This window comes from Pseudopipra pipra, chromosome 1 (assembly GCF_036250125.1).
Source record: "Pseudopipra pipra isolate bDixPip1 chromosome 1, bDixPip1.hap1, whole genome shotgun sequence".
Lineage (NCBI taxonomy): Eukaryota > Metazoa > Chordata > Aves > Passeriformes > Pipridae > Pseudopipra > Pseudopipra pipra.
The window spans coordinates 108,438,059-108,462,894 of record NC_087549.1 but is presented as its reverse complement, the minus strand read 5'-3'; the positions used below and the strand labels follow the sequence as shown (position 1 = coordinate 108,462,894).

The following is a 24,836-nucleotide window of genomic DNA, read 5'->3' as shown; positions in this document are numbered from 1 at the left end:
CTAGCAACACTGTCTCTATGGTCCACACAGCCACATGATTTGCATCTGTCTGCCTCTCCTATATAAATATACCTGGAAAGTAATATATTTTGCATTTTTTGAGATTTTTTACTTGTACAAGTTAGGCATACTTAATAATTTTACTCTTTTTTGTGATTAGGAAAAACAGCATTTCACAGTTTTAAATATGGCTGTCAAAGTTATACAATTATGGATGGACCATTGAGTGACCTACTATTATCTCTTCACACTGAAAATTCCTACAAAGAAAATAGTAAAAATATATCTTTCCTGATGGCATTTAAATCAGGAATATCTGTTTATCTAATTCTGTGGAAGTTTCCTAGAGTGCAATGGGTAATAACTGGACAGAACTGTCCCCATTTATTAGTCATCTTGTACCAAAATACAGCAGAATGGTAAATATGAACTATCTGCTAGTGGAATTGAATTATTAACATTTGTTACTGACTGTCACAGCCACATCTGTGCAGAAATCTGGGGCAGGGTGCAGGCTTGTTCAGCTGTTATTTGAGTTTGGAAAGATCACAGCAATTATCATGTATTAAATGTTGTGGTCTGAAAGGACCCTGCCTCATCTGTGACAGTAAAGTCACAGCTAAGAAATAAGTTTTTTAAAAAATGGGGGTTCAGAAAACAAATAGATACATCTTTGCTAGATTTCAAAAGAAGAGAAAGTTATCTTAGCATAATTACATGTTTCCATGAGAAAGTGTCCTGATTTAGTGAACAGACTTTCTCAGCTTGTCCATTTCCATAAGTCTAAAAGGAGGAAAATGTTATAGATCTTTCCTCTGTATAACACATTAACTTTCACAGACTGTGAGTGCAATACCATATAGACACAAGCTCATTCAAAACTCCTTCTCAAGTTCAACAGAATAGAAAAATATCAGCTTGGGTTCCTTCCAGTTGTGCCCTTCTCCCAGCCATAAAGACCCCTTGGGAAGTGACTGTTGCCAGCACCTCTGATGTGTTGTGAAGGCTTTGTTTGGCAATGCATCTCATGATTTCCAGAATGTCCCATAACCTTGTGCTGGGAGGATAACACAGGCAGTCAGTTAGAAAGCATTTCAGTAAAGCAGCTTCTGTGCAGGAGATATGAGAACTATCAGGCATGACTGGTGACATTGAAATGGGAAAGCAGGAGTCCCAGAGTCAAACCTGGGGCTGAACTTGTTTTTATGCACTTTGAATCAGGCTCCATTCCAGGCCACACTAATTAAAAAAAATAATCAGCTCCTAGAGGTCTTGTTGCCTTCCAAATGTGTTCCTCTGAAATCCAATTGCAGTAGAAGTAGTTTCAAAGACAAAATATAAAACTTAGCTTTAAACTTTCCCTTTGCCCAGTCTTTCTTATCTTCACATGAGTTTTCTCAGAGCTTTTAAGTGTCAATCAAATTGCTTTCCTAAAATTTTCAGGAACATCTTGTGTGAACTCTGTGTAGAAACATCTTCTCAGTTTTTTCTTGCTAGCTGGAGGACATCCTTCTGAAACATGTTTGTATCACAGGGGTGGACAGTACAACTTCTGCTGCTTGTAACAATGAGGGCATAAGATTTCAGTGTCCTTCTCAGTTGTTTGAGCATGTTTCTTTCTTACCAAGATGCCTCTCAGCAAATGAATCAAAAATGATTCAGCCATTTTTTCAGCTTTTCTTGAGCAATAGGGGATGGCTTAAATTAATCATCTGAATCTTTACATTTAGGTCATTAGTATTTCCTGCATGAAGCTGGCTTCTAGCCCAAGTATGCCATTTGCTGAGCCTCTTTTTGTAAGACATTTAGTGTCCCTTACTTTTTTCCTTATTGACAGTCAGAATTGCTGTCTACAACTCAAATATACATAATGCACCTACGGCTTATCTGCAAGCATATTGCTGTGGGATTTTTCACAACACAACTTGTGTAGAAAGTTTCAAAACAAGAAGAAATAAGGATGTCTCCATTTGGCAGTTTAATCAAGTTTGTTCTTTTTTATGTACTAAAAACCCTTTATTTTGTAGGTGGTAAGAATAACAAGAGTCATGACCCCTTCAGTGGCATCACACTTCACTTCTGAGAGCCCACTGTTTAAGCTGGTCAACACCTGGCAGAAATTCTTCATCTCAGGCCTCCAAATAAGCATAAGAATAATACTATCTTATCCTTTAAAGTTCTTTTCCTAAGACTTCTCTGTTTGTACCATTTCCATGCCAGTAGCCTTTAGACTCCTACTTTTTACTTGCAGAGTGAACTTTAACTCACATAAAGATTCACACAAAGCCATGGGTTGTTCATGTTTCTGTGATACAATAAATAACATATGACTTGTGCAAAGTACTCATCTGATTACGTCTGTATAAGTACCTTCTAGTTTTAAGAATATTCCTTAAGAAAATAGGTCAGATGCATACTTATGTGTGTGCATGATAATTTAGGTTGGGAAAGACTTCTAGAGGTCACCTGTGCCAACCACTCGAAAGCAAATTCAAAGTATGCCGGATTTCTCAGGGCAGTGCCCATTGAAGTCTTGGATATCTCCAGAGGTGGAGAGCCTGCAGCCTTTCTGGGCTCCATCCCAGTGTGTGACCACCCTCATGATGAATACTTTTTTCCTAATGTCTAATCAAGATGTCTCATGTTACAACTCTTACTTGTGGCCTTTTGCCCCTTCACTGTGCACGTCTGAGAAAAATCTTGCTCCATCTTCTCCACACCCTCCTGTTAGAAAATGTAGGCCGCACTTAGACCCCAGAAGGCTCCTCTAGGGTTTCTGCTGGGGAGAAATCTGGAGGTATGGGACAGAGAGGTTTTTAATTTATTTTTGCTTTGTTTATTTATTTAAAATAACTTTATGAATTATATCAGACGTTGTGCCAGTACTTTAAAACTCCCTAACTAAATTGTGTTGATTAGTGTATTTCTTTGATTACTTTCAGTGTTGCAGTCCAAAGTGCAATTTGCCTTAGAGGAAAGCTGACTATAAATTCCTGACTGAAATCAGTCAAGCTGTATGGCACCTGTCTGCCTCTGGAAAACTAACCTTCCTGGTTTATTTCTTTGGGGTTTTTTTTTGGTTTTTTTCTAGTTTGTTTGAATTTGGGATTTTTTGTGTGTGTGCTTTTCTTTCCTGTTTGGTTTGCTTTGTTTGCTTTGGTTTTGTTGTTGGATTTTGTTTGGATTTTTTAAGGACTTTTATTTTTCATCCTAAATGGGGGATGTAAAAACAGCAAATCTGTCCTGAACATTTTCAGTTTTGAACATTCAAGAATCCAGATCTTCTACAACAGGATCAATAAATGTGAATCTAGACTACTCCATTTTCTTACATGGTCTGCAATTAAAAAGTGAGAAAAGATTTTTCTTTTTTTTTTTTTCTCCCCTCCTTCAAGAAGGTGCAATGCAATCTACCAGTGGTGAAGCTGACCATGAGTATGATGTTTACTCAATTTAACAAGGGACTTTTATATATTCTTCTTATGTGTTAAGGACATTCTTACAAAATTCTTTGGCTTGCTCCACGATTACAGCTCTCTTACAATCTCAATTTCTGCAATAAGCTATGCTAAAACCGTAACTTTTAAAATATACCAAAGTCAAGCAGTAAGATCAATTGCATATTCCCAGAGTTTGATCAACTGGCAGGAAGGAGCTCTTTGGGGACTTAATCCACTACTGACATGTGATATGAGAAATCAGTGCCTCTTCTTCACCCAAGTGACCAAGGACATAGTGTAGGAAGACACCATGTCAGCAAGGTCATGAATTCACCATAAGCCACCTGTCCTCACATTAAGAGGCCAGCCAGTCACTCCAGGAATGGAGTACCTCTCTCTCACTTTTCCTATTTGCTCATTTCTTACCTAGAAACTTATTTTTCCCAGGCTGTTTCCCAACCAGCCTCAGCAGCTAGAACTAAACTGTTTTGTGTAGAGTCCCCATTCAAGTACAAACGTGCTTTGTGCACTAATAGTTGAACATCATCTTGTATTAGGCAGCTCCTCTGCTCTCAGGCAAAGGCTCTGCACCTCAAGACATGAGCAACAGCACCTTCATTGGGATGGGCTATTAGGAACCCTCTTCCACAGACACAGCTGGTGCCCCTCAACAGAAGGGATACAAATCCTGAAAGATGACAAAGCAAGGAACTGGGTTAGGGAGAATTAGAAGGAGGGATGGCATCATGGCACCAAAATGTTACCCAATATCTCCAAAAGGATTTAGCTATGGTCTTGATTAAAGCTGCTCACAGGGGTGATCTTTGTCTCAAATATAAAGCAGAATACTCCTCTTGCTAGACTTATCATGGCCTATGGATTCAGAAATAATATTAGAGAAACAGAATGACAAGCCTCTTCTATAGCCAAAGGAAAATGCACACAATCTTCAGCAGGTGTTCTGTCTTACATGTCACCCATGAAGAGGCTTTTTTCATTGACCAAAGATGGTTTTAATCTTAAAGCAAATTACCAGTACATCAATATGCTCTCCAGATATCAAGCACTTCCATGCTCCAAACACAGCAGCCTTGTGGAACAGCAGCATGTATAATGGCTCTAGTCAAGCCAAGGAAATTCTCTTGACTTTGAGTCACCAGTAGCTCTAGCTTTTCTAACCTAAATAACTGGTGTATGACACTAATCTCTCTCATAGCATTCTCATATATTGTAGTTATCAACACCCATGCAAAAGAAGCCCTTGTCAAAAGCTTCTACACAGAGATTTGGGAGATATTAGTATCTTTCTTTTTATCAGAATGCTTCTGATGCCTGCATATATTGTTAAAGAATACTTTTTTGTACATTTACCTTGCTGAGGCTTGTTATTAAGCGAGGATTTTTGTTTGATGAATGAACAAGACATGAAATGAAACACTTCTATGCCTAAGCAACCTGAAGGTGATGAATAAAACAAAATTAGAGAAAATGCATCTAGAGTGAAATTCAAGGATCCATCAGCTATCTCTCTTCAGCTATCTCTCTAATCTAATAACTATTTTTAACACTCACAGATGGAGGTTTCACTGACTCAATCAATCTCTATATGAATGATATATTTTAAGTCAATTTTTTAAAATTTTCATCCTGAATTCTGTGCTATAGTTTTGATTCACTGTTTTTTGTCCAGTATGCAGTAGATCTAAAGAAGAGATTAGTCCTTTCCTAGTCCTTTCCTTTTTTATATCTGTCTTTTTGTGTCTTCAAGGGTATGTTCACCTTTTGCTGCAGTCTGATTTTTGCTGGATTTAGCAACTTGATTAATTCAGTCTTTTTCCCTGGCTATATCCTCTAGACTGCTGTCACCTCATTTCTCTGTGTCTCTCTTGAAGCACTGTGCCTAGGAGTGGGCATAGTACGGTGGAAGGATTAGAGCAGAGGCACACAAGACTGGTGTCAATCCCATGGCAGTGGCTGTTGCTCTCATGGTAGGATGATGTTACTAAGTCATGTTCCATTTCTGGGCCACTTTACATATGTGCTGTGTGTGTGAGGGAGGATGTTTTGAAGACTGGTCCAACCCACTGTGATTACACCCACTACACCGTAGAGTCCTATACTTTGTTGAACAGCGTCTTGCTTTTTTCCCAGTGCATGTTTCCAACTCATGAAGGTAATTTCGAATTCTAATCCTAGCCTCCATGAAGGCCTTTATCAAGGTGGCCATCCCATTAATAAGCACAGAAGTTTTCATTCCGCAAGTTAACGCAGACTGAGAGAGGCTGCAGTGATTTAAGTTGCCTATTGTTATAGCTCCTTTACGCTGAAGAATGAGACCTTTTTCTCTTTTGTCTGAATGAAAGCTCCAACAAATTGACACTTTGGCTTTATTTCTTTGTTTATAGCCTTTTAGGCTTATACTATATTCAGTGTTTGTATTTTTTAACTTATCTTTGCAGTCTGGCTTAATTGTTTGTTTCTGCAGCCTAAAATTGCTTAACTGTTAATCATTGCTTTTTAACTTGGCAGGAGGGGATTTAAGCTGACCATATGTGCTGCTCCCCTATGGTGAGGAAACACCCTTCTAAAACAGTCTCTCTTCCTCCATAGCTATTTCTTCTGTGAGAATTGTAAGAACATTTGAGTGTCAGATCCTTGTTCTGTTCCTATCCATCAGTATAATATAGAAATACAGAATTACTTTTAAGAAAATAGTCTCCTGATTTTATACCAGAGAAAATGGGAACAAGTCCTGTCCCTTAGTTTCCCTCATGTAGGAAATACCTTTTCTGAAATGGAAAATACGAACCAAATCCCGAGGAGAAGTCACGGTTTTCAAGGACAAAAATGATGTGAAATCTTACCTTTTATGATTTTATTATCTTTCAAAAAGACATTTCCTTCCAACTCCTGTTCAAAGCAAAGCATCCCCATAAAAATAGTTCTACCATGCCTGTGCCACACATTTTGAAGGGAATTTGTTTCCAAGAAGTTCAAGAGATTTGCAGATACCCCAAAAAAGTGGATTTTTTTTTTTTTTGTCTAAAAGCTAAGCATCCAGCCCACACAAGTTGTCTTATCCAGGTCACACTATAATCAGTGGAGACAGGCCATCCCATGGTAGGTGCGATGAACGATGACTCATCTCTGAGACACTGCTATTATCTAGACAACACTATGACAACTTAGAATTGTTCTCTCTTTGGAATTTTAAAGTTAGGTGAGATTACCCAAATGGTAGATTACACTGGTGAAAGCGATCATGCTGGGAAGAGTGAAACCATCTCAACAAAGCCTTCACTGTATGGTAATCTAATCTCTGGGTTCGGGCACAGAGTGCAACCTCAAACTGCTCATCACCTTCCCTGCACAACCATATAATCCACAGTGTAGCAGGGCTCCCTGCCTGGAGCAAAGCTATGGCTCCCCAGCAGAGAAGACATCATGGCTTCTGGCCAGCTGGAGGTTAATAGCTGAGGAGGCACTAAAGCTCACTGCGAAGCAAGAAGCTACTTGTCGCTGCTCCATTCCTTTCATTTCACCTTCCCTCCCCACGTTCACAGCTGAGATATTTTGTTTGCAAGCAGCTGGAGCTCTGGTTTCTGTTTGCCCATGACAAAATCATGGGTTAGTGGCTTCCAAATGCTTTTGATGAGTATTCTCCCCTGGTTCTGCTCTATTATCAGCCCAAACAGGTAGGTGTGGGTCTCACTGGCAGCCTCCTTTCCCCAGCCTGCTCAGGACAGTGCCTTGGGGTCAGTTCTGTACGGCCAGCAGCTGGCACTCCAGCTTCAGCCTTTACTTATCTCCTCCAATTTCCTCTAACTCCCACATTTTGGGTTTGGTGTCAGGAACTGGAAGATACCAAACGACTGCATTGACATAACCTGAAACTCCTTCCAGTTGCTAGGATGTGAAGACTGGATGTGCACTCACCAAACAAGCAAACATGGACACATATTCCCTTGTTCTTGCAGACAGAGGATCAGAGGATCATGGAGAGATCAAATAGCTTTATTTCTCACTTTCTTTTCTTTGTACACACACCACTAGAGGACGTTTTGTCATCACGTATCACTGGCTACACAGCTATACTTTTCCTTAGTGGGTCATTTTTCCTTTTCAGTCTTGGTGCACATCTAGATCATGGAGTGGATGTCTGAATTTTGTAGGGCTTGTGGATGACCCAGACTCACTGGAGTTGGGAAAGAGAGAATTATTTATTTCCCCCATTTCTCCAAAGGAGCCCATCTATCAACATTCCTTATGAAGTGAGGCAGCTGGTTATTTCACAGCTTGCTGGAGCAGCACAAGAGCTGAGGGCAGCTTCTCATTTTAGCGTTAAGTGCTGAATACAGACACTGCTAGTGATTTTGTGAAGACAGAAGTAACACAGCCACTGCAAATCAAACTGGAATGAACATCACTAGCAGTGATGCATCTAAGTGTTTTCTGAAAAAAACCCAAGAATATCTTTTAGACTAAGTAGTTGAAATCAATTGGCAAAACTCTCATTTCACTCCCATTTTCCATTCTCATCTTATTTGTTCAAGGATAAGTGACTGTCTTAACCCAAGTCACTACCCACCTATTGATGTGCTCTTTTCCTTTCTCTCCATTGCAGACAGAGCAGCTGGTGACTCTTTGGGTTCTCTTTATTGTCACAATTGCTGGAAATGCCACCGTGCTCTTCTCTACCTGGAGGAGGAAGAGGAAATCTCGAATGACCTACTTTGTTACACAGCTGGCAATCACAGGTAGTGCAGGGAGGGGAAAGGGTATCTGACCTGTACAGGAATTGTTATTAAAATGGCAAATAAGAAAATGCAAGCTGAGTTGTGAAGAATTCAGTTGCCATCTAATGTCCAGTTGCAGCTTGCCATAAAGCAAATGGATGGCTGCTTATCTTAGGGATCATTCTGACTCTAATTGAAAAAGATGTTGCTAGATGTAGTAGTATCTGTGTCAGAATGTAGCAGCTGCAACTCACTCATGTCACTAAATCTTATCTTCCAGTCTGAGTTTGCATCCACATTTCCCAGAAGCTATATTTCCAGCTGTTGTCATGGAGCTGTTTAAATTAAACTAGTTTAAGATGAATCTCTTGTGTTTTTCTACTAAAACTGCTCTATCAATTATACTCTTGCAGGGAAGAGTGAAAATAACTTCATGTTATATGGTTTAATAAAGCAAGTGAAATATAAAAATATAAAGGTGAGAGGAATGGATTTAGATGTTTTTTAAATGAAAAAAAGGATGTTGATCCAAGGACTTTGTAGTTTTTAAACAAAATGTAAAATGTACAGAAGCCTGGTTTGTAAAATGTCAACCTCAGCAACAAGGAAAGGAAATAAGCATAAGCAGCACATTGTTTCCCTGTGGCCTTGAATGGACTAAATTTTTGGGGATTTAAGTTTCCCAAGGGAAAATATGTGCTGTTTCTATAACAGTGTCCTGCTACTAATCCCTGCTTACAAGACAGCTGTGTTGTACTGGTTTTGTATATAGGATATATTTATATGCTTTCTGTTGCTATTTTTTTTCTAAGCTATAAGTAGGAATTAAAGCACTTTTTCACCAAAGAGCTATTTAATATTTGATTTTCCAGCAGTATTGCATCCTTCTTTGATGTCTGTCGTGCTTCTGTTTAAACTGGAAAAGCAAAGGACTATATTGCCCAATTTTAAACATGCATTCTTTGTAAACAAATGAACTCCTGCTCATGGTCTCAACCACATCTGTCCAGGAGCTTGTCCAGTTTGAAGAACTACTCTCAGCTGAAACAGATAGACCAAGGTGTGCAAAATGGTGTAAAAGGGCAGGCCTATAACTACAGGTGATGTAAGAACTATTACAAGGTGAGGAGGTGAAGGTTTGCTGTGACTCCTCTTCTGAAGTGCTGACAGCTGGTTTTCCTATTTGCCTGTGAGTCATCTGTAATAAATGATTTTAATTCTTATCTCATTTGTGACCTTTATGTCACTTCCTTCATGTGCCAGTGGTATTTTCCATCAGGTAAATCATGTTAATACAGCCTCACCATACAGTTTGGAAGCATCAATCACAGATCAAGCATTACAGTGTTCACAGCAGTTTCTGTTCAACAGTCTCTGTTCAAAGAGTTCCCTATCCCAGATGAATATACTCAGGCAACCAAGAAGTAATATAGGCAAAGAGCAGAAGAGCAACTGAAGCCCCAGATGGACACTGTCTATTTTCTACTTACTTCGTCAGTGAGCAAGGTACCAGGAGCAACCACCATGAGAAAGGTTTTGGAAAAGAGAAGGGTGAAAAATGACTGTATGTATCCATCTGGCACAGAGGCCACAAGGGTTGGGCTTGCTGAAAGAACAAAGATGTGTAATACTCACAACAGCATGGTAATAAAAGACGGATTCCAATAGGAAGAGTTCAACTAAACAGCAAAGGGTCTTGAACTAGTAAGAAGACAAATGTATTTACTGCAGCAGAGAAAGAACTGGTATAAGGACATGGGTGTCCAGGTCAAAGGAATAAAGCTAGAAGCAGACAGAAGTATCTGAATCAGGATAGCTGAGGTGTACTAGGAGGAGGCTACTGCTGTTGCTGCACTGAATAAGGGTCTGAGTGTGAGTCTTGCCATTTTGGACCTATAGGAAAGAAGACTTTTTCTATTAGAATGGAGGTGTATAGAGAGCTGTTCACTAGGGGTTCAAATACTGTCTACATGAAGGGAGGGGAAGGCATTGCAAGTGCAGTTTTGAGGAAGCTGAAATAATCAGTGGCAAAGACAACAAGGCAAATATACCACTAGATGTGGGTAGCAAATAGTGCTATATAGCTAATGTTATAATTTGACTGGGGTCCACGTGTTCCACTTGCTGACCTCCCCTTCCCTAAAATTATCCTTGACTTTTAAAATTCCCTGAGTTCAACAGTCTATTCCATTTCCCATTACAGAAATTCACATAGAAAACTCACTTGACATTCACATCTGCAATGTTAAAAGAGGTAACACCAGCTTGAACAGCAGGCTCCTTTCAAGCCATGACATCTTTTTTGTGATGCAGGAGTCAGAACTCTAATTTATCTTCCTGCACCAGGAGTTCTTGTCAGTATTTTGGCACAAAGAAATTACTTAATTCCTGAAATGGAGCCATTTCACTTTCTCATCTTCAAAAATATTATTAAGAACAAAGCAAGCTGGCAACAGCCATCAGCCTTTCACAACAAGTTATGAGGTAGACGCAGAAGATTATGAAAACATTGATTTGTCACATTGTTTTGACATGCCAGGCATATTTAAATCCTACCAACTAAAGCCTAATCTCCTGGCAAACAGTTCCTGCTTAGTCAATAATACTACTACTTCCATCTATTTTGAGGTTCTTAAAATATTTATAATTTCTGCCCCAGTAGCAGAAAGAAGAATAATGGATATATCTTTATCAATGCAGGCATTTCAAAACAACTTAAAAACTTTTTGTCTATTGATCTGTGGCTCAAGAGTTGAGTAGTGCCCTCAATTCTCACGTCTTCCCACTAATGTAGTACCAAAATGAAATTAAAACACAGCCTCCATGTCAGAATAAACAAGGTATTCAAAGCAAATTGTGTATAATACATGAATGTGAAATGAGCACTGTTGTTCTTCTTGGCTGGTTGCCAAGCCAGATGCAGAAGAGTAGTAACTAACTGATTGAGGCCTCTTTCAACACTGCCAGAATTCAGTGGTTGAAGCCACTCATCAGATTCAGAGAAGACTCGTACTGATTCCTTACTACATCATAATCAAAACAGGGTGCTCAAAACTGCAAGAGTTTGTAGGAGCATGAGTAATCTCTTCAACTTCAGAGTGCTTAAAGATGTTGTTGAAGCCTGAATTCATAATATTGGTATTAAATATATGCCTATACAATGCCCGTGTCAGTACCATATTTAAGTCTATGTCTAACTCTCAGTTCATGCATAAATCTCTTTGAAATTATCTGGGAATTAAGCACTAGGAAATCAGCTAAGAGTCAACAGCTGAGCTGAACAATAGTACTAATCACTCAGCATCAGCTAATTTAACAAAGAGGAATATTGCCATGTTTGCCTTGTGTTCAGTTTACATTTGGTCATATTCCTCTTCTGTAAAAATGTTTTTCTTAGAAACAAGTTCATCTGTGAAGACTGAGACTAAAGCTAGCTTTCCTACAGATTTCTATCTCCAAGGCAATTTAGTTTCTCAGAAAGTGCAAGTTCTGAAGATTATCCTGTGAGGAGGGTATTTCTAAACACTTTTCCCCAAATAGATTTCTTCTGAGTTTAGCATAAGTTATGCTCATAGCATAGCTATTTCCTGGCAGGAAATCTCTTATGTCTTCCCCTACCTGATGCCATTTCACATAACTTCAGAATCTTAGTGTCTTTAAGATGTTTGTCTCTGACTGAAATCACCAAGTGGTTCAAGATCAAAGAGTGGGATGAGTTCACAGGCACTGTATAATGCTGGAAATATTGAAGAGAGATATATTTGTTTTAAGAAAAGATAGTTTATCCACTCATTTATGTCCATTTAGATCAGTTTACTCAGCTCTATCAAAGTAATCCTCTTAAGTCTACTTTTAAAATATAAAAGCAGTGGACACGGGCATATATAAAACATAATTATTTGAGTAGCAGTGGATAAGGAATGTCATTTATGGGCTAAAGAGTCCATTCAGTAAGAACTGTTATCATTTGACTAATCAAGCAATACATTAAAAAAAGTCTGCTGAAAAGAATTTTACTTCTCATTTTTCTCCATTCAACTTCAATTACTACTGATAGAGGAATATATTTAAGTTCCTTTTAATGTCCAAAGGTGCATAATTTGTTTAGCTCTTTCTCTCCAACATTAACATCTGGAAAGTTGGAGCTGGAAATATCATGACCTTTAGCTCATGTGTGTTTCTCTTTCTATTCCAACATTTAGCAGAAATCAGTACTTTAAAAACACCATTACATTTTGTCCACTGTTAGGGGTAGAAATACATGTAGGCACTTTACTGCATGCCAAATTTTAAGCCATAGACTGACAGTCTTGTTTGGAAATACATGCTAATTTGCTGTGGCTGTAATGAAGAGAGAAAACAGAAAGAACATCCTCTAACTTTTATGGTAGCTTACATATAAACAGTGAAAACAAAAGATGTTTGGTAAAAATATGTAGCTACAGTCTATATTGTGATATAAATACCAAATCCTAGGGGATTACTTGAGAATGACATTAAAAAGACAAGGAGGTAGTTTTAAAAGTGACATAAAGAGATTTATATCATTGCCACCTTCTTCAGTTGCTCCTAGAAAGATGAACCATAGCAGGCCTTGGTCCTTATCAGCTGCCCTAATTTTGTTCAGTGTTTAGTGAAAAGCCAATACACCGAAAACTTGCCATGAGAGGGTTATGGAAGCACTTAAGTGGAAACAGACCCTGCTAAAGCAAAGATTGTTTATTTTCTGTTCTGCTTCTGCCCAGAGAGAGCATGATTGTGAGACTAAAACCAACAGGGCTCAGTTACTGGCTTCTAGGATGTCTTTGGTTAAGATGACTGAAGGAAGAGTCTGCCAACTTATCTGCTAGTTAAATGCGCTAAATAAGTGCATCTAACTCTACTGCTACAACAGCTAAATGTGAACAAATGCATTAGAAGCTGTCCTTCTCTTCTTCTTCTTTTTCCCTGCACCAAAACCACTAGGTTTAATGAAGTGTGCCTGTCCTTCAATATTTTTCTTCCTTGTCTATGTGACTTGAAGGAATGAAGATGACTTGTTACTCCATGATTTGTAGAAAAGCTTGATATAGTAACACCATTACAAAAATTAACATGTAGAAAATTATTAACAGATAATTGTCTCTGTTCCACCTTTTTATCTGGAAAATGGTACTTGTCATATTTCTGCACTTCAGAGAAATCATACATACAAATCCATCAGTTTTACAAGTACCTTAGATATCACAGCGATTATGAGCATTGGAAGTGAATTGCACAGAGTCAATTAGCAGCTAAATCATCAGGTCATCTTAATGGAGGTGGACTGTTGCCAACCAAAAAGTTCAGAGTGTTTTCAGTTATACTGGAAAACTTACACTTTGCCACCTGGGTCTTGGCTGGAACCTGACAATCTGATTTATATGACTGCCCATCCAAGATGCAGAAACCTAATGCAGAAAACCGAACTGAAATAATTCCCAGAAATCTACATCTTTCTCCCCTTTCCACACTTACTGTCGGCTAATTTGTAGGAAAAACACGAAGGCTGAGGAAAGGTGAGAGGGGTCTGCACCCTACCTGCAGACTTGGAGGAAGTTACAATTGTACTGCAGATTTCACTGATAAAATTGAAAGAAGGATATCTGCATTTTTTATGTTCATCATGTTTTAAACCTCTTCAAAGTGTAATTAATTCTAAAAAAACTGTCTCTGGTAATGGATCATCCATGTTCTACACTACATGTTCTCGTCAATACTGAAAACAGTTTCTCAAAATTGGGAAGTAAGAGTGTAATTTGTTAATATTCCCTCAGGCACAGACACTGAAATTTTCTGGAGTACCCAGTGGCATCCAAATTCCCCGCTTTTGCAAGCAGCTTGTTTGCCAAACACTTAGCTGGAAGTCTTACATCTCTGCAAATCACCTGAATATACACACAGTTTAATAAACAGGGAAGGAAATAGATTATATCCACCTTTCCTCTGTAGGCTAGAGAAACTATAGTATTTAGTACAACTGTTCATTTTGCATTCATAGAATAAATATCATTCAATTTACCGAGAGCAAAAATAGTCTCTGGGAGTAAACACAGCAATATTAACATTACTTATTCAGTGTATCTCATGAAATTATGTGAATAGGAAAATTTGTTACATAGCTGCATTAGTTGCCTGGAGAACAAGCAATCATTTTCCATCTCGATTCTACCAAGAAGACTTAATTCAGTAGCAAGGAAGCACCATGGGACTTACTTCAGGTTAGGTATGTATTAGTGTGCGTCCACAAACTGAGACATAATGCAGGATAAGAAAAAATGTGGTCACTGCCTCTAATACCCCATAGTACTACAAGGCAAACCAGATTTGATATCTATTGCCATTTTTGGCAATTTAATAACACCTAGCAGGAACTCAAATTGTCTTTTGAAATTTAACTCAGATTTGAAGATGAGTCATAGTCCCCTAGTTTGTAATAAGTAGCTTGGACACTGACTGTACAATTCCAGTTTGGTATTATGAATCATGCTTTACTATACTCTTAGATTTCTTATGTAAACATTCAGGAATATTTCTGTATGTCTGTATATAATCATTTTCCTCTGCATAAATGGTTAGTCAACACATAGTTTCTATTTTCCCAAGGAAAACAGAAAATATCCAATACATGCATCCCTCTTAAAATGTATTTTCTCCCAACCCAATCATGAAGTAGATGGGGTAAAAAGTGGAATATCCTCAGAAGTTAAGAAAGGAAACCAGGAGTGAACTTCAGCATCAAAACTGAACAATAGAAAGCTTTATGTGAAGAAGGTGACATAGTCTATTTAGGGGTACCAGGGCCTCTATTTCACAGTGTTTGGTCATAGAGTCAAATGAAAATGCTCACAGAAAACAGAGTAGATTTCACATTTTAGAGGTGAAATCATGAAGCAGCACTGAATTTGGGACTACTACACAAACAATCCATCTAGTTACATTACCTCCTTATAACCTTTAATGTAAAGAAACTGCTTTTGGTGCAAAATGAACTCCCCTTGAAAAGGTAAAGATACGTTACCACAACATTGGGGCTATAAGAAAAAAGGTGGGCTTGGGGAAGTTGCAGTAATCCTGTGGTCTAAGTTGGATTGCCTTTGCCTTTAATGTAAATGCACAAAAGAATTAGAGTCAAGGAATTATGTGAGGAAAGATAAAAAACAACAATGGAGCAGATCTTGATGCAGTAACCAGAGAGATTCAGCCTAGAATGAGGTACCCCAAAAAGCAGACTGGGTGATTCTGTAGAGATGGGACACTCCAAGAGTGTAGAAATGAGCTGCAGGTTTGCTGACAACTACTTCTGCTTTAGCATTCAATTCCAAAGAGCATTCAAAGTGTTTTTAACCAGCTCAGACACAAGCTTGTTACACTGTATTTTGTTTAGTGCTCATGTATTTTTAGATATATTCTCAAGGGCTCACTGAAAAGTGCAGGGCTGGACACAGTATTCATGTTTGCAGTGACTCTACACATCTTAGCTCACTGCAGTAGGAAACAGTATCACTAGTACAAAAGTAAAAGAAAAAAAGCTGAGGTGCCATAACTGTAATAGTAGAATCACAGAATCATAGAATCATGTGGGTTGGAAAAGACCTCCGAGATTATCAAGTCCAACCCTTGATCCAACACCACCGTGGTTACTAGACCATGGCACTAAGTGCCACATCCAGTCTCATCTTAAAAACCTCCAGGGACTGTGAATACACCACCTCCCTGGGCAGCCCATTCCAATGCCTGATTACCCTCTCTGTAAAGAATTTCTTCCTAATATCCAGCCTAAACCTCCTCTGGCAGAGCTTAAGACCATGCCCTCTTGTCTTACTGATAGCTGCCTGGGAGAAGAGACCAACCCCCACCCGGCTACAACCTCCTTTCAGGGAGTTGTAGAGAGTGATGAGGTCTCCCCTGAGCCTCCTCTTTTCCAGGCTAAGCAACTCCAGCTCCCTCAGCCTCTCCTCACAGGACTTGCGTTCAACTCCCTTCACCAGCCTTGTTGCTCTTCTCTGGACCTGCTCCAGCACCTCAATATCCTTCCTGAACTGAGGGGCCCAGAGTTGGACACAGTACTCCAGGTGCAGCCTCACCAGCGCTCAGTACAGGGGAAGAATCACTTCCCTGGACCTGCTGGCCACACTGTTCCTGATCCAGGCCAGGATGCCATTGGCCTTCTTGGCCACCTGGGCACACTGCTGGCTCATGTTCAGCTTCTTGTCAATCCAGACTCCCAGATCCCTTTCTGCCTGGTTGCTCTCCAGCCACTCTGTGCCCAGACTGTAGCGCTACATGGGGTTGTTGTGGCCAAAGTGGAGGACCTGGCACTTGGCCTTTTTGAACCTCATCCCATTGGATCAGCCCAACTGTCCAGCCTGTCCAGCACCCTCTGCAGAGCCATCGTGCCTTTCAGCTGATCGACACTCCCCCTCCATCTTAGTGTCATCTGCAAATTTGCTAATGGTGGACTCAATCCCCTCATCTAAATCGTCAATAAAGATATTAAACAGAACTGGGCCCAACACTGATCCCTGGGGGACACCACTAGCGACTGGCTGCCAACTGGATGCAGCACCGTTCACCACCACTCTCTGAGCCCGGCCATCCAGCCAGTTCTTAACCCAGAATGTAATGTCCCTCCCATTAGTGACAATATAAAGATAATGAGCTTTCCAAATTTGCTACTGGAAGTAGGAATAGTCATCCACTTAAAAACCCTGTAATGACTTTTATTTATATAGCCTACTTTAATCTTAAAAATCCAGGAACAAGATGTCCATGATTCATCATTTGCAATTAATCCAATCACAAGCCACTAGGCGGACATCCTTAAATGAATGATTTTTAGTCTGTTGTCTCTGAACAGTGGTCTTCAGATCCCCTAATGGCAGCAAAAACCATTCTGCAGCATAACCCCATGTACAGAACTGAGGTCCACGAAGGCTAGGAGAACTCATTAAAAAGGTCTTTTCTTTCCTCAAAGTACAGTGCCTAATACTGTAAGGGGGCAGTTTGTGTGTTGATCATACATAGGAGCTCAGAGTGGGATTTTCAAAGTGCCTAGTGATATAAGCTGCATCTCCACAACTGCAAAACAGCAGACACACTCTCCTCGCTTGCCAGTGGCTCCGCTATCAATTTCACTGTAGTATCTGGGGGATGTGGTTTTTATCACATTGCAAAGGACCATCTGGGACCCTGAGAATTTAGCAACAAAGATGACATGCCCTCATTTCATCTGCATCTCAATCACTTTAACACTCTGAAGCCAGAGCTATCTTTCTTTAACTTGCATTTTGTGGAGCGATAACGTATTTTGAGTAGGGGTATGGATTCCTGTAAAAAAAATAATGAGTATATCCTTATATAACCTCTAGAGACTTAATAGGCTTTAATTCATAAATCCTCCTGCTTCTAAACATGCCTATAAATATTCAATACAGTATGCAATGATTCCCAAATCTTCGTTCGAGAAGCCTAGCCATGATGATGCAATGATTATTCCTTTCCAGTGTATATGTATGTTTAAAATAAAAAGCAGGCACCACTTCTGTTTCTAAGCCATCCAGGAGTGTTTTTGAATGCCATCCCTAAGGTTTAGAATGGAAATAATAATAACATTAGTGGAACATCTTAGTGATAATCCTATCTCCCAAAATTCACCCTAGATCATGCAATTTTAAACTAAGATGGAAGCAGTTGTTCTATTTGCTTTTCCCAGCTAATAAGTAATTTCTGAAATGATTAAAAAATGATGAATGGACATTAGATGCCCTATCCTTATCAAAGGCATCATTTTCTCATTTCAATAGACACACACACTCAGAGCCTAAACTTGATTCCACTTAACCACCTACAGATTTCCACATAGGCGGTCCACATTTACAATTTGTATTATTTCAAAAGGAGCTGTCATTCTTTTAGATCTTTGCATGTGAGTGCTTTTCCTGACTAGACATCTGTGTGACTAAAATGAAAGCACTTCCTTTCGGCTGTTTTTTTGTTACTAGTTTTTTACCCCCACTTTCACCTGCAATATGATTTCTCTAACCCTGTGATGAGACTTGCACTGTGCAGCTAAATTACGGCACCATCACAGCTCTGCTGATACCATAGGGCTATGTGGAGATTATAAAGGTTTGTCTGGGCAACTACAGCACTTTGAGGGCTGTAAAACAAAAATGCAATGTGGTCTGGGCTCATATGCTAGAGTGACCATATGCTATTTGAAGGAAACAATGTAAAAAGAACAATGACATTCCTATCTTGGTAAATTTTCTAGTTAGCTGAGTAAAATGTGACTTAGGTAAGTATCTTCAGACATCTTTGTTCTCTTATAGTTCAGTGGTTGAGTACCTAGGTGACAATCTACATTTGCAGATCTTTGAGCCAAAAGGATTTTAATTTGTGACCTTCTTCACCTGAGGAAGTTACTGTTATTTGGAACATTACACCTTTTGCTTTATACAGCATCATTAAAGCAGGAAAGGTAGAGGGAAAATGCTCTGCTAATTTCTTGCCATGTGAACAGAATTAGGTCTAAAGGAAGCATACATCTTGAAAACAGTCCTGGGAAGCGCAATGGGACATAACTGTCACAAACATAATTAGATTAAATTTCATGACTGCATTCTTGCACACTGGTACTCATTTTAGGGATTATTCATGCCATCTATTTTAGACTCCTCACTGTAGGATAAGATGCCCTATGCTCCATTTATAGCCAATAGAGAAAAACACTCTAAGTTGCCTTTAAGTTTCACTGACTTGTACAGGAGGATTCAATTCCTAATTTTGATCTCTAAAGTTGACTATATAAATCCCTTCAGTGTTCATACATCACCAAATATGTCAGGATTACTATTCGTCTTTGACAACTAAGAACCTAATCTTTCTCCATTTCAATCAGACCTCAGAAGGCTCTGATTGAAATCCCATCCACGAATACAAACTTTTACAGCGTTGTTTCTCCTCAGTTTTTTTTATTTGTTCATTTTTAAACACAGCAAGGCATAGCAACATGTTACCTGATGGAAAGTACAGGAATATTTCTATTGTGCTCAGCTCTTTTCTAAACTGCTATCTGGAATTTGTCCAAGCTTTTCTAGGCACTGCCCAAAACACAATTTATTTATAAAATCATAGAATTGTTTAGGCTGGAAAAGGTCATCGAGTCCAACCTAACACTGCCAAGTCCATCATTAAATCATGTCCCTAAGTACCACATCTACACATCTTTTAAATACTTCCAGTCATGCTGACTCAACCCCTTTCCTGGCCAGACTGTTCCAATGCTTGACCACCCTTTCTGTGAAGAAGTCTTTCCTAATATCCAAAGCGAACTTTCCTTGACACAACTTGAGTCCATTTCCACGTGTTCTATTTCTTGATACTTAGGAGAATAGACTGACACCCACCTTTTTACAACCTCCTTTCAGGTAGTTGCAGAGATCTAAATGGGATCTGGAATAGAAGTGTAGCTTAAGTGACAAATTTACTCCAAACCTGCGCATTAACACTACGTACAGCTGTCTGATCAGCCTTAAAGGAGAACCTTTAGGATCATAGAATCAATTAGGTTAGAAAAGACCTCCAAGATCATTGAGTTCAGTGAGTGTTGTGCCCTACTGTGTTGCTGAAAAGAGCAACCTGAAGGATCTGATGTGTTTTAGCAGTTCATTCTGTTTCTGCACAAATTTAATACACGTACACACACACACACACACACACTCCATAGCCCGAACCTTGAAATTCAAAAGAAACTTGCAGGTAAATCACTCCTATTACATTAGCAGAAGTAGCAAGAAAGAGAGAAGAGTGAAGACCTGCTTAACAAGAACGTGATTGGTCAAAATAGGATGGATATTACATCTGGATAAATCTCCAAACATTTCATTTACAAGTCAGACTTTTTGCTACTTCTTAAGGAATAGCGTTAACAACACTGAAAAGCAGACACAGTTGATCATGCCAGTTTGTTAGAGGTTACTGATAATGAACAGCAAGAATTTTTTCTTGCAAGACATTTTTGCTTTCATTGAAAAATAACAATAGAAAAACCATTGTCCTAATATCCAGAAGCCTGCAGACTAGAGGAGGTGAATAGAGTGATTTCAGCACGAGGAAACAGTTTGCTTTGAAGTTGTGGGAACCTGAAGATACTTGACAAAAAAGAGAAGCTTAACTATTTCCTGAAAAAAAACAAAACCCCTCTACATTTTAAGATGGTGTTGTTCTACTGATGAATATTTTCTAGTTTTGAACAGAAGAACTGATTTCTATCCATTTTCATTTCCAGTTCCCAAAGGCAGGGAAAAAACGGGAGCTGATGCCATATGTGGAAGGGATGGACAGCCCTCTTGGAAAATGGCTTTCCCATGCTACAGAGATAGGGATTGTCTATACAGTGGGTTTCTAATGTGTTGTGGGTTTGCTGGAGTTACTGCTATATTACTATGAAGTCCAGAGAAACAATTTAAGGTATATTAAATATGGTAATTTCACTGCTTGTTAGGAAACTCTCCAGTGATATCTGATAAGTCAATTGAAATACGAGAAATGTCATTTGTTGCTCAGTATTCTTTCTTTTATTAAACATGCAATATTTTTAGATATCAAGGGGACATTCTTATTTAAAGTCTTTTCTCAAGAACTGCGAGGTCACAGATGTTCATTCGTGAAAATTGATAGCAGATCCCCTCTAAAAGGTTTGAACAGCAAAAGTGTCTTTTTCTGTCATCCTTAGCATGGAATCCAGTGTCACCACTTCTGAGGACAGCTTTGTACATAACCCTGGAAAAGTAAGGGTCTTTCAGTGTTTTGTTCGCCTTTCTAAAAGGAGGATACCGTGACTCATCTTCCATCTTTTATTCACAGAATCAATTTAAATTTGGATTCCTGATTATCCCTGACAGAAGCCCATGCAGGCACACAGCAAGGCTGACACATTTTAAATACTGAGCTTGTTAGATGGCAGAGTCCATTTGAAGTATTCCTCACAGTACTGGTTGCATGGGACCCATGTAATTCTGTACTACAACACCGATCCACTCATCCAGTGCATGCATTTCCAATCTCTGATCATCTTCTCTGATGAGTTTTTATAGTGTTGTAGTACTCAAACATCGAGTAAGTTTCTTTGTGTCAAAGAATTATTAGTGGCAAATCTTGTTGCTCTAAGACAGAAACTGTCATGAAATTTTAATGCACAAAAGACAGCACAGCAATAAAATTACCCACCTGAAATCTTTGCTTTGCAGAGGTGTCTAATCTAATATTAATATGTGTCAACCACATGAGTTGCACATCAACCTAGTTTCTCTGGAGTGTCCTCTCATTATGCTGTAAAATATTATCTCTCTCAAACACTGAAGCTTCTTAAATAAACAAATCAATAATGTATCCTTTACCCCTGCAACCTGGTTGTAAGTGAAGACTGTCTGTAAGTCTCCCTGCACAGGGATACTAGCTTTTACTGCTTGGACAATTCAGTGGAACACCACAATATGTTATTCACCAAGTACCTCCCAAATTCCCAGTTTGCCTTCCAGGCAGTGAGTAAATCAACTCGGTTTGTTCAAAATAGGGCACCTCTTACATCCCTCAGGTATTTCTCAAAACCACTTCCTGCCTCTTCTACAGTAAACACTTGTTCGACAAGAAATTTTTGAGTAATGTGGGCATGTAGCACCTGAGCTAACTGGAACCTGGTTGTAGAGCGGGTGAGACAAAGGTGTTCAATGTTCTGACACCTTGGAGAAAATGGGTGGTTGATGGAACTCAGCATGAAAGTGTTTTGCATTGTGTCTGGGGCAGGGAAAAGTGAGTGTAGATTCCCTCAAGTATGGATTTTCTGTCAGCATGTATTGCACTCCAAAGCTACCTTACTGTAAGTGCATACCATCTCCAAAGGCATGCAACATGGAACAACTAGTGTACTGAAAACTGAATTTCAGCTCATTGGCTACTAATTTCTTTTGGTTATGGTGGAAGGATAAACTCCACCACTGAAAACAACTTTTAGGTGCTCTTTCTGGGAGGAACACACACACTCTATTTAGACCACAGTTATCCGATTATCAAATATCTACATTTAGAGCTGGAAGTGGAGGATGGTGAGGGGAGCAGTGGAGAGGAGAAAATGAAGGCACTAGAGTTTACTTATTATGAAAGGGGAAGTATATTCCACTAATACACCAAAAAGAAAAATAATTTCCCTTTTAGGGGAAATCACATGCCAATAGAGAAATCGTTATTTGGAATAGAGATTTTGAGGCCAGCTGAAAAAATAAATTATATGTTGACAATTTGATATTGACTAGAGTGGTGCCTGTTGTCTGTGTGAAGGTCTTAGATATTCCAACATCCTTTATAACTGCAATTTGCAGAAAGACTTCTTAGGCTATAAAACCTGGACCCTGTAGACAATATAAAGTTAATGCTTAGTTTACAGCAGAAATAGACAAGATACAAAAGAAGACGAAGATAATTACTGCAAAATTTACAGAAAACAAAATCTACAATGAGGAAAAGAATACCCTAACCCAGGACAGCTGCTGTGATGGAGAAAGTCCCCAGTACACTACAAGGCAATAATTATTCAGCTGTTGAACTCTACAGCAAGTATTGTTGCTCCCCACTTTCTGGGGAAAGCCGCAGATCACCTGCACAGTGACTGATTTTGACAGAAAGCACATCCTCAGATGTGCTCTCAATTCTTTAGGTAAAGGAAAAAACTCACATGTTTGAAGATCACATTCATGGGTGTTGCTGAGCAAGGAATAATCTTAGGAGGTGGGAAGATGATTGTTGTTTAATGCAATCAGAAACTAAAGCACTATGACACTTCCTCAGTGAACATCAAGGATATCTTTAAAATGGCTTCATTATTATTCTGCCTGGTAAAATGCACACAATACATGGGCATAGGAAGTGCTCTTTTCCTCTGTGGCCTTCACAGGTCACCCAGAACTCTCACTCTGGGGACAGATTCACAGTAGCAGGTGAGCTAGAGCACCTTTGCAGGACTGCACATCTCCAGAGCCTCCATGGTTTGGGAGGAGGACACTCACTAGTATCGAGGAGATGCTTCAGCATGCTCTGAAAAGTTTCCTTCTGTCAGAGATAAGAGATGACTCCAGAAAGAATACATGTGCTACCTGCCAGTCATTGAAATTTCCAGCAACCCACACTTAGACAACTGACCTCTTGAACTGGAAGGAGAATCAGAGGCAAATCAAACCAGTCACTGACAGGAGAGCACAAGTTTTCAGCTGGAAAGCCATGACACTAACTCCAGCAGAGCACATCTCAATATATTAAAATGCCTTAGAAGTATTAAGGCTCTTCAGCTTGTGTGGTTTAGAAGTAATGAGCACAAAGGGCATTTGCCTTTTAATAATGTTTTTATGAGCTGCCTGAGTGGATTGCAAGCAGTTCAATATCAACTGCTGTGTTTTCTAGAAGACTGCTCGGGAGACACAAGAAAGAAAATTACTGTGATCAACGTGAAATTACAATACACAATTGCACTTCTGTGAATGCTCTACCCAGCTAATACAAATAGACTGAAAAAAATCAATTCAATAAGATCCATCAGAAAAACAAAGCAGTGCTTCGAAAACCATGCCCTTCGAGGTATGCTTTTAAATAACTCTGTGCTTCACTTACATGTTCATAATGTCTATGTAAATTTGAAAGGATCTGTAAAAGGAAATGGTTTTGAGTTCTTTTATTGGACCTCTTCGTGTGCAGATAATATTACAAACAAAATATTTTACTCCTGCTCAAGATTAATTTGATCATCCTGAAATGTCACAAATGAATGGACTACCCACTCTTGCAAGATAGCATTATACATTTTCAATTTCATTTCCAAATCCTTAAGCATCTGCTCATTAATATATCAAATACATTTTCAAATGAGTGCTTTGGTAGGTTAGCACTGTTTTCAGCAAACAATGTTTCAACAATGCATTTTTTGTGCTTTGCAGAAAATGTTCCTGAAAAGATAGGGATTACAAATTCATCAGATTGATGAATTTATACAGCCTGTGGATTACATTATTTATTCCTCTATGATTTTAAAGGTAGTTTCCAACTTGAATTATCCTATTATACTAACAGTTTTCTAAAAGTACTCACATCCCTTTTTGACCATTCATTCCTTCAGAAGTAGATAAAGACACTTTCATCTTCATGAAGCTTTTCCCACAGAGTTACATTTTCAGTGTGAATTGTAAATAAATACAAAATTTCATATTCATTCATTATTTTGGAATATATTCCAATTTCAGAAGTACCTTGCTAGAACGCTGACTGAGAGGATGTGGAAAAGACGCAAGTAAATTGATTTTAGTTTTCAAATTGGAGTTATTGTTTATACTCTTTACACTCATCAATCTCAGTGAATTACCTGCAGGGAAAATCCAAATATCTGGTTATTCATCTCAAAGATACTCATAAATTTTTGGTCAGGAAAAGAAGCCAGACATTTTGAAAAAACTAATTTCCTTTATGATTTTAGAATGCTCTGTTTTCGGTTTTGAGCTGGGATCCCAACCTTGACACAGCTGCTGGCTGGCTTAGCCCTCAAACTAACAATCACATGAAATCCAAAGACTTTTGACACTGGTGGGAGATTTTGACT

At 39.0% G+C, this 24,836-nt stretch overlaps 1 protein-coding gene across 2 annotated transcripts in view; it reads left to right on the top strand.

Annotated features, from left to right (window-relative positions):
* Nucleotides 1-24,836, top strand: part of NPSR1 (neuropeptide S receptor 1) — a 57,626-nt gene that overhangs the window by 4,954 nt on the left and 27,836 nt on the right. For both annotated transcript variants that reach the window (XM_064670218.1, XM_064670212.1), the window contains exon 2: nt 8,065-8,197. In XM_064670218.1, coding sequence (XP_064526288.1) covers nt 8,065-8,197 — 133 coding nt within the window. The remainder of the gene's footprint in view (nt 1-8,064; nt 8,198-24,836) is intronic.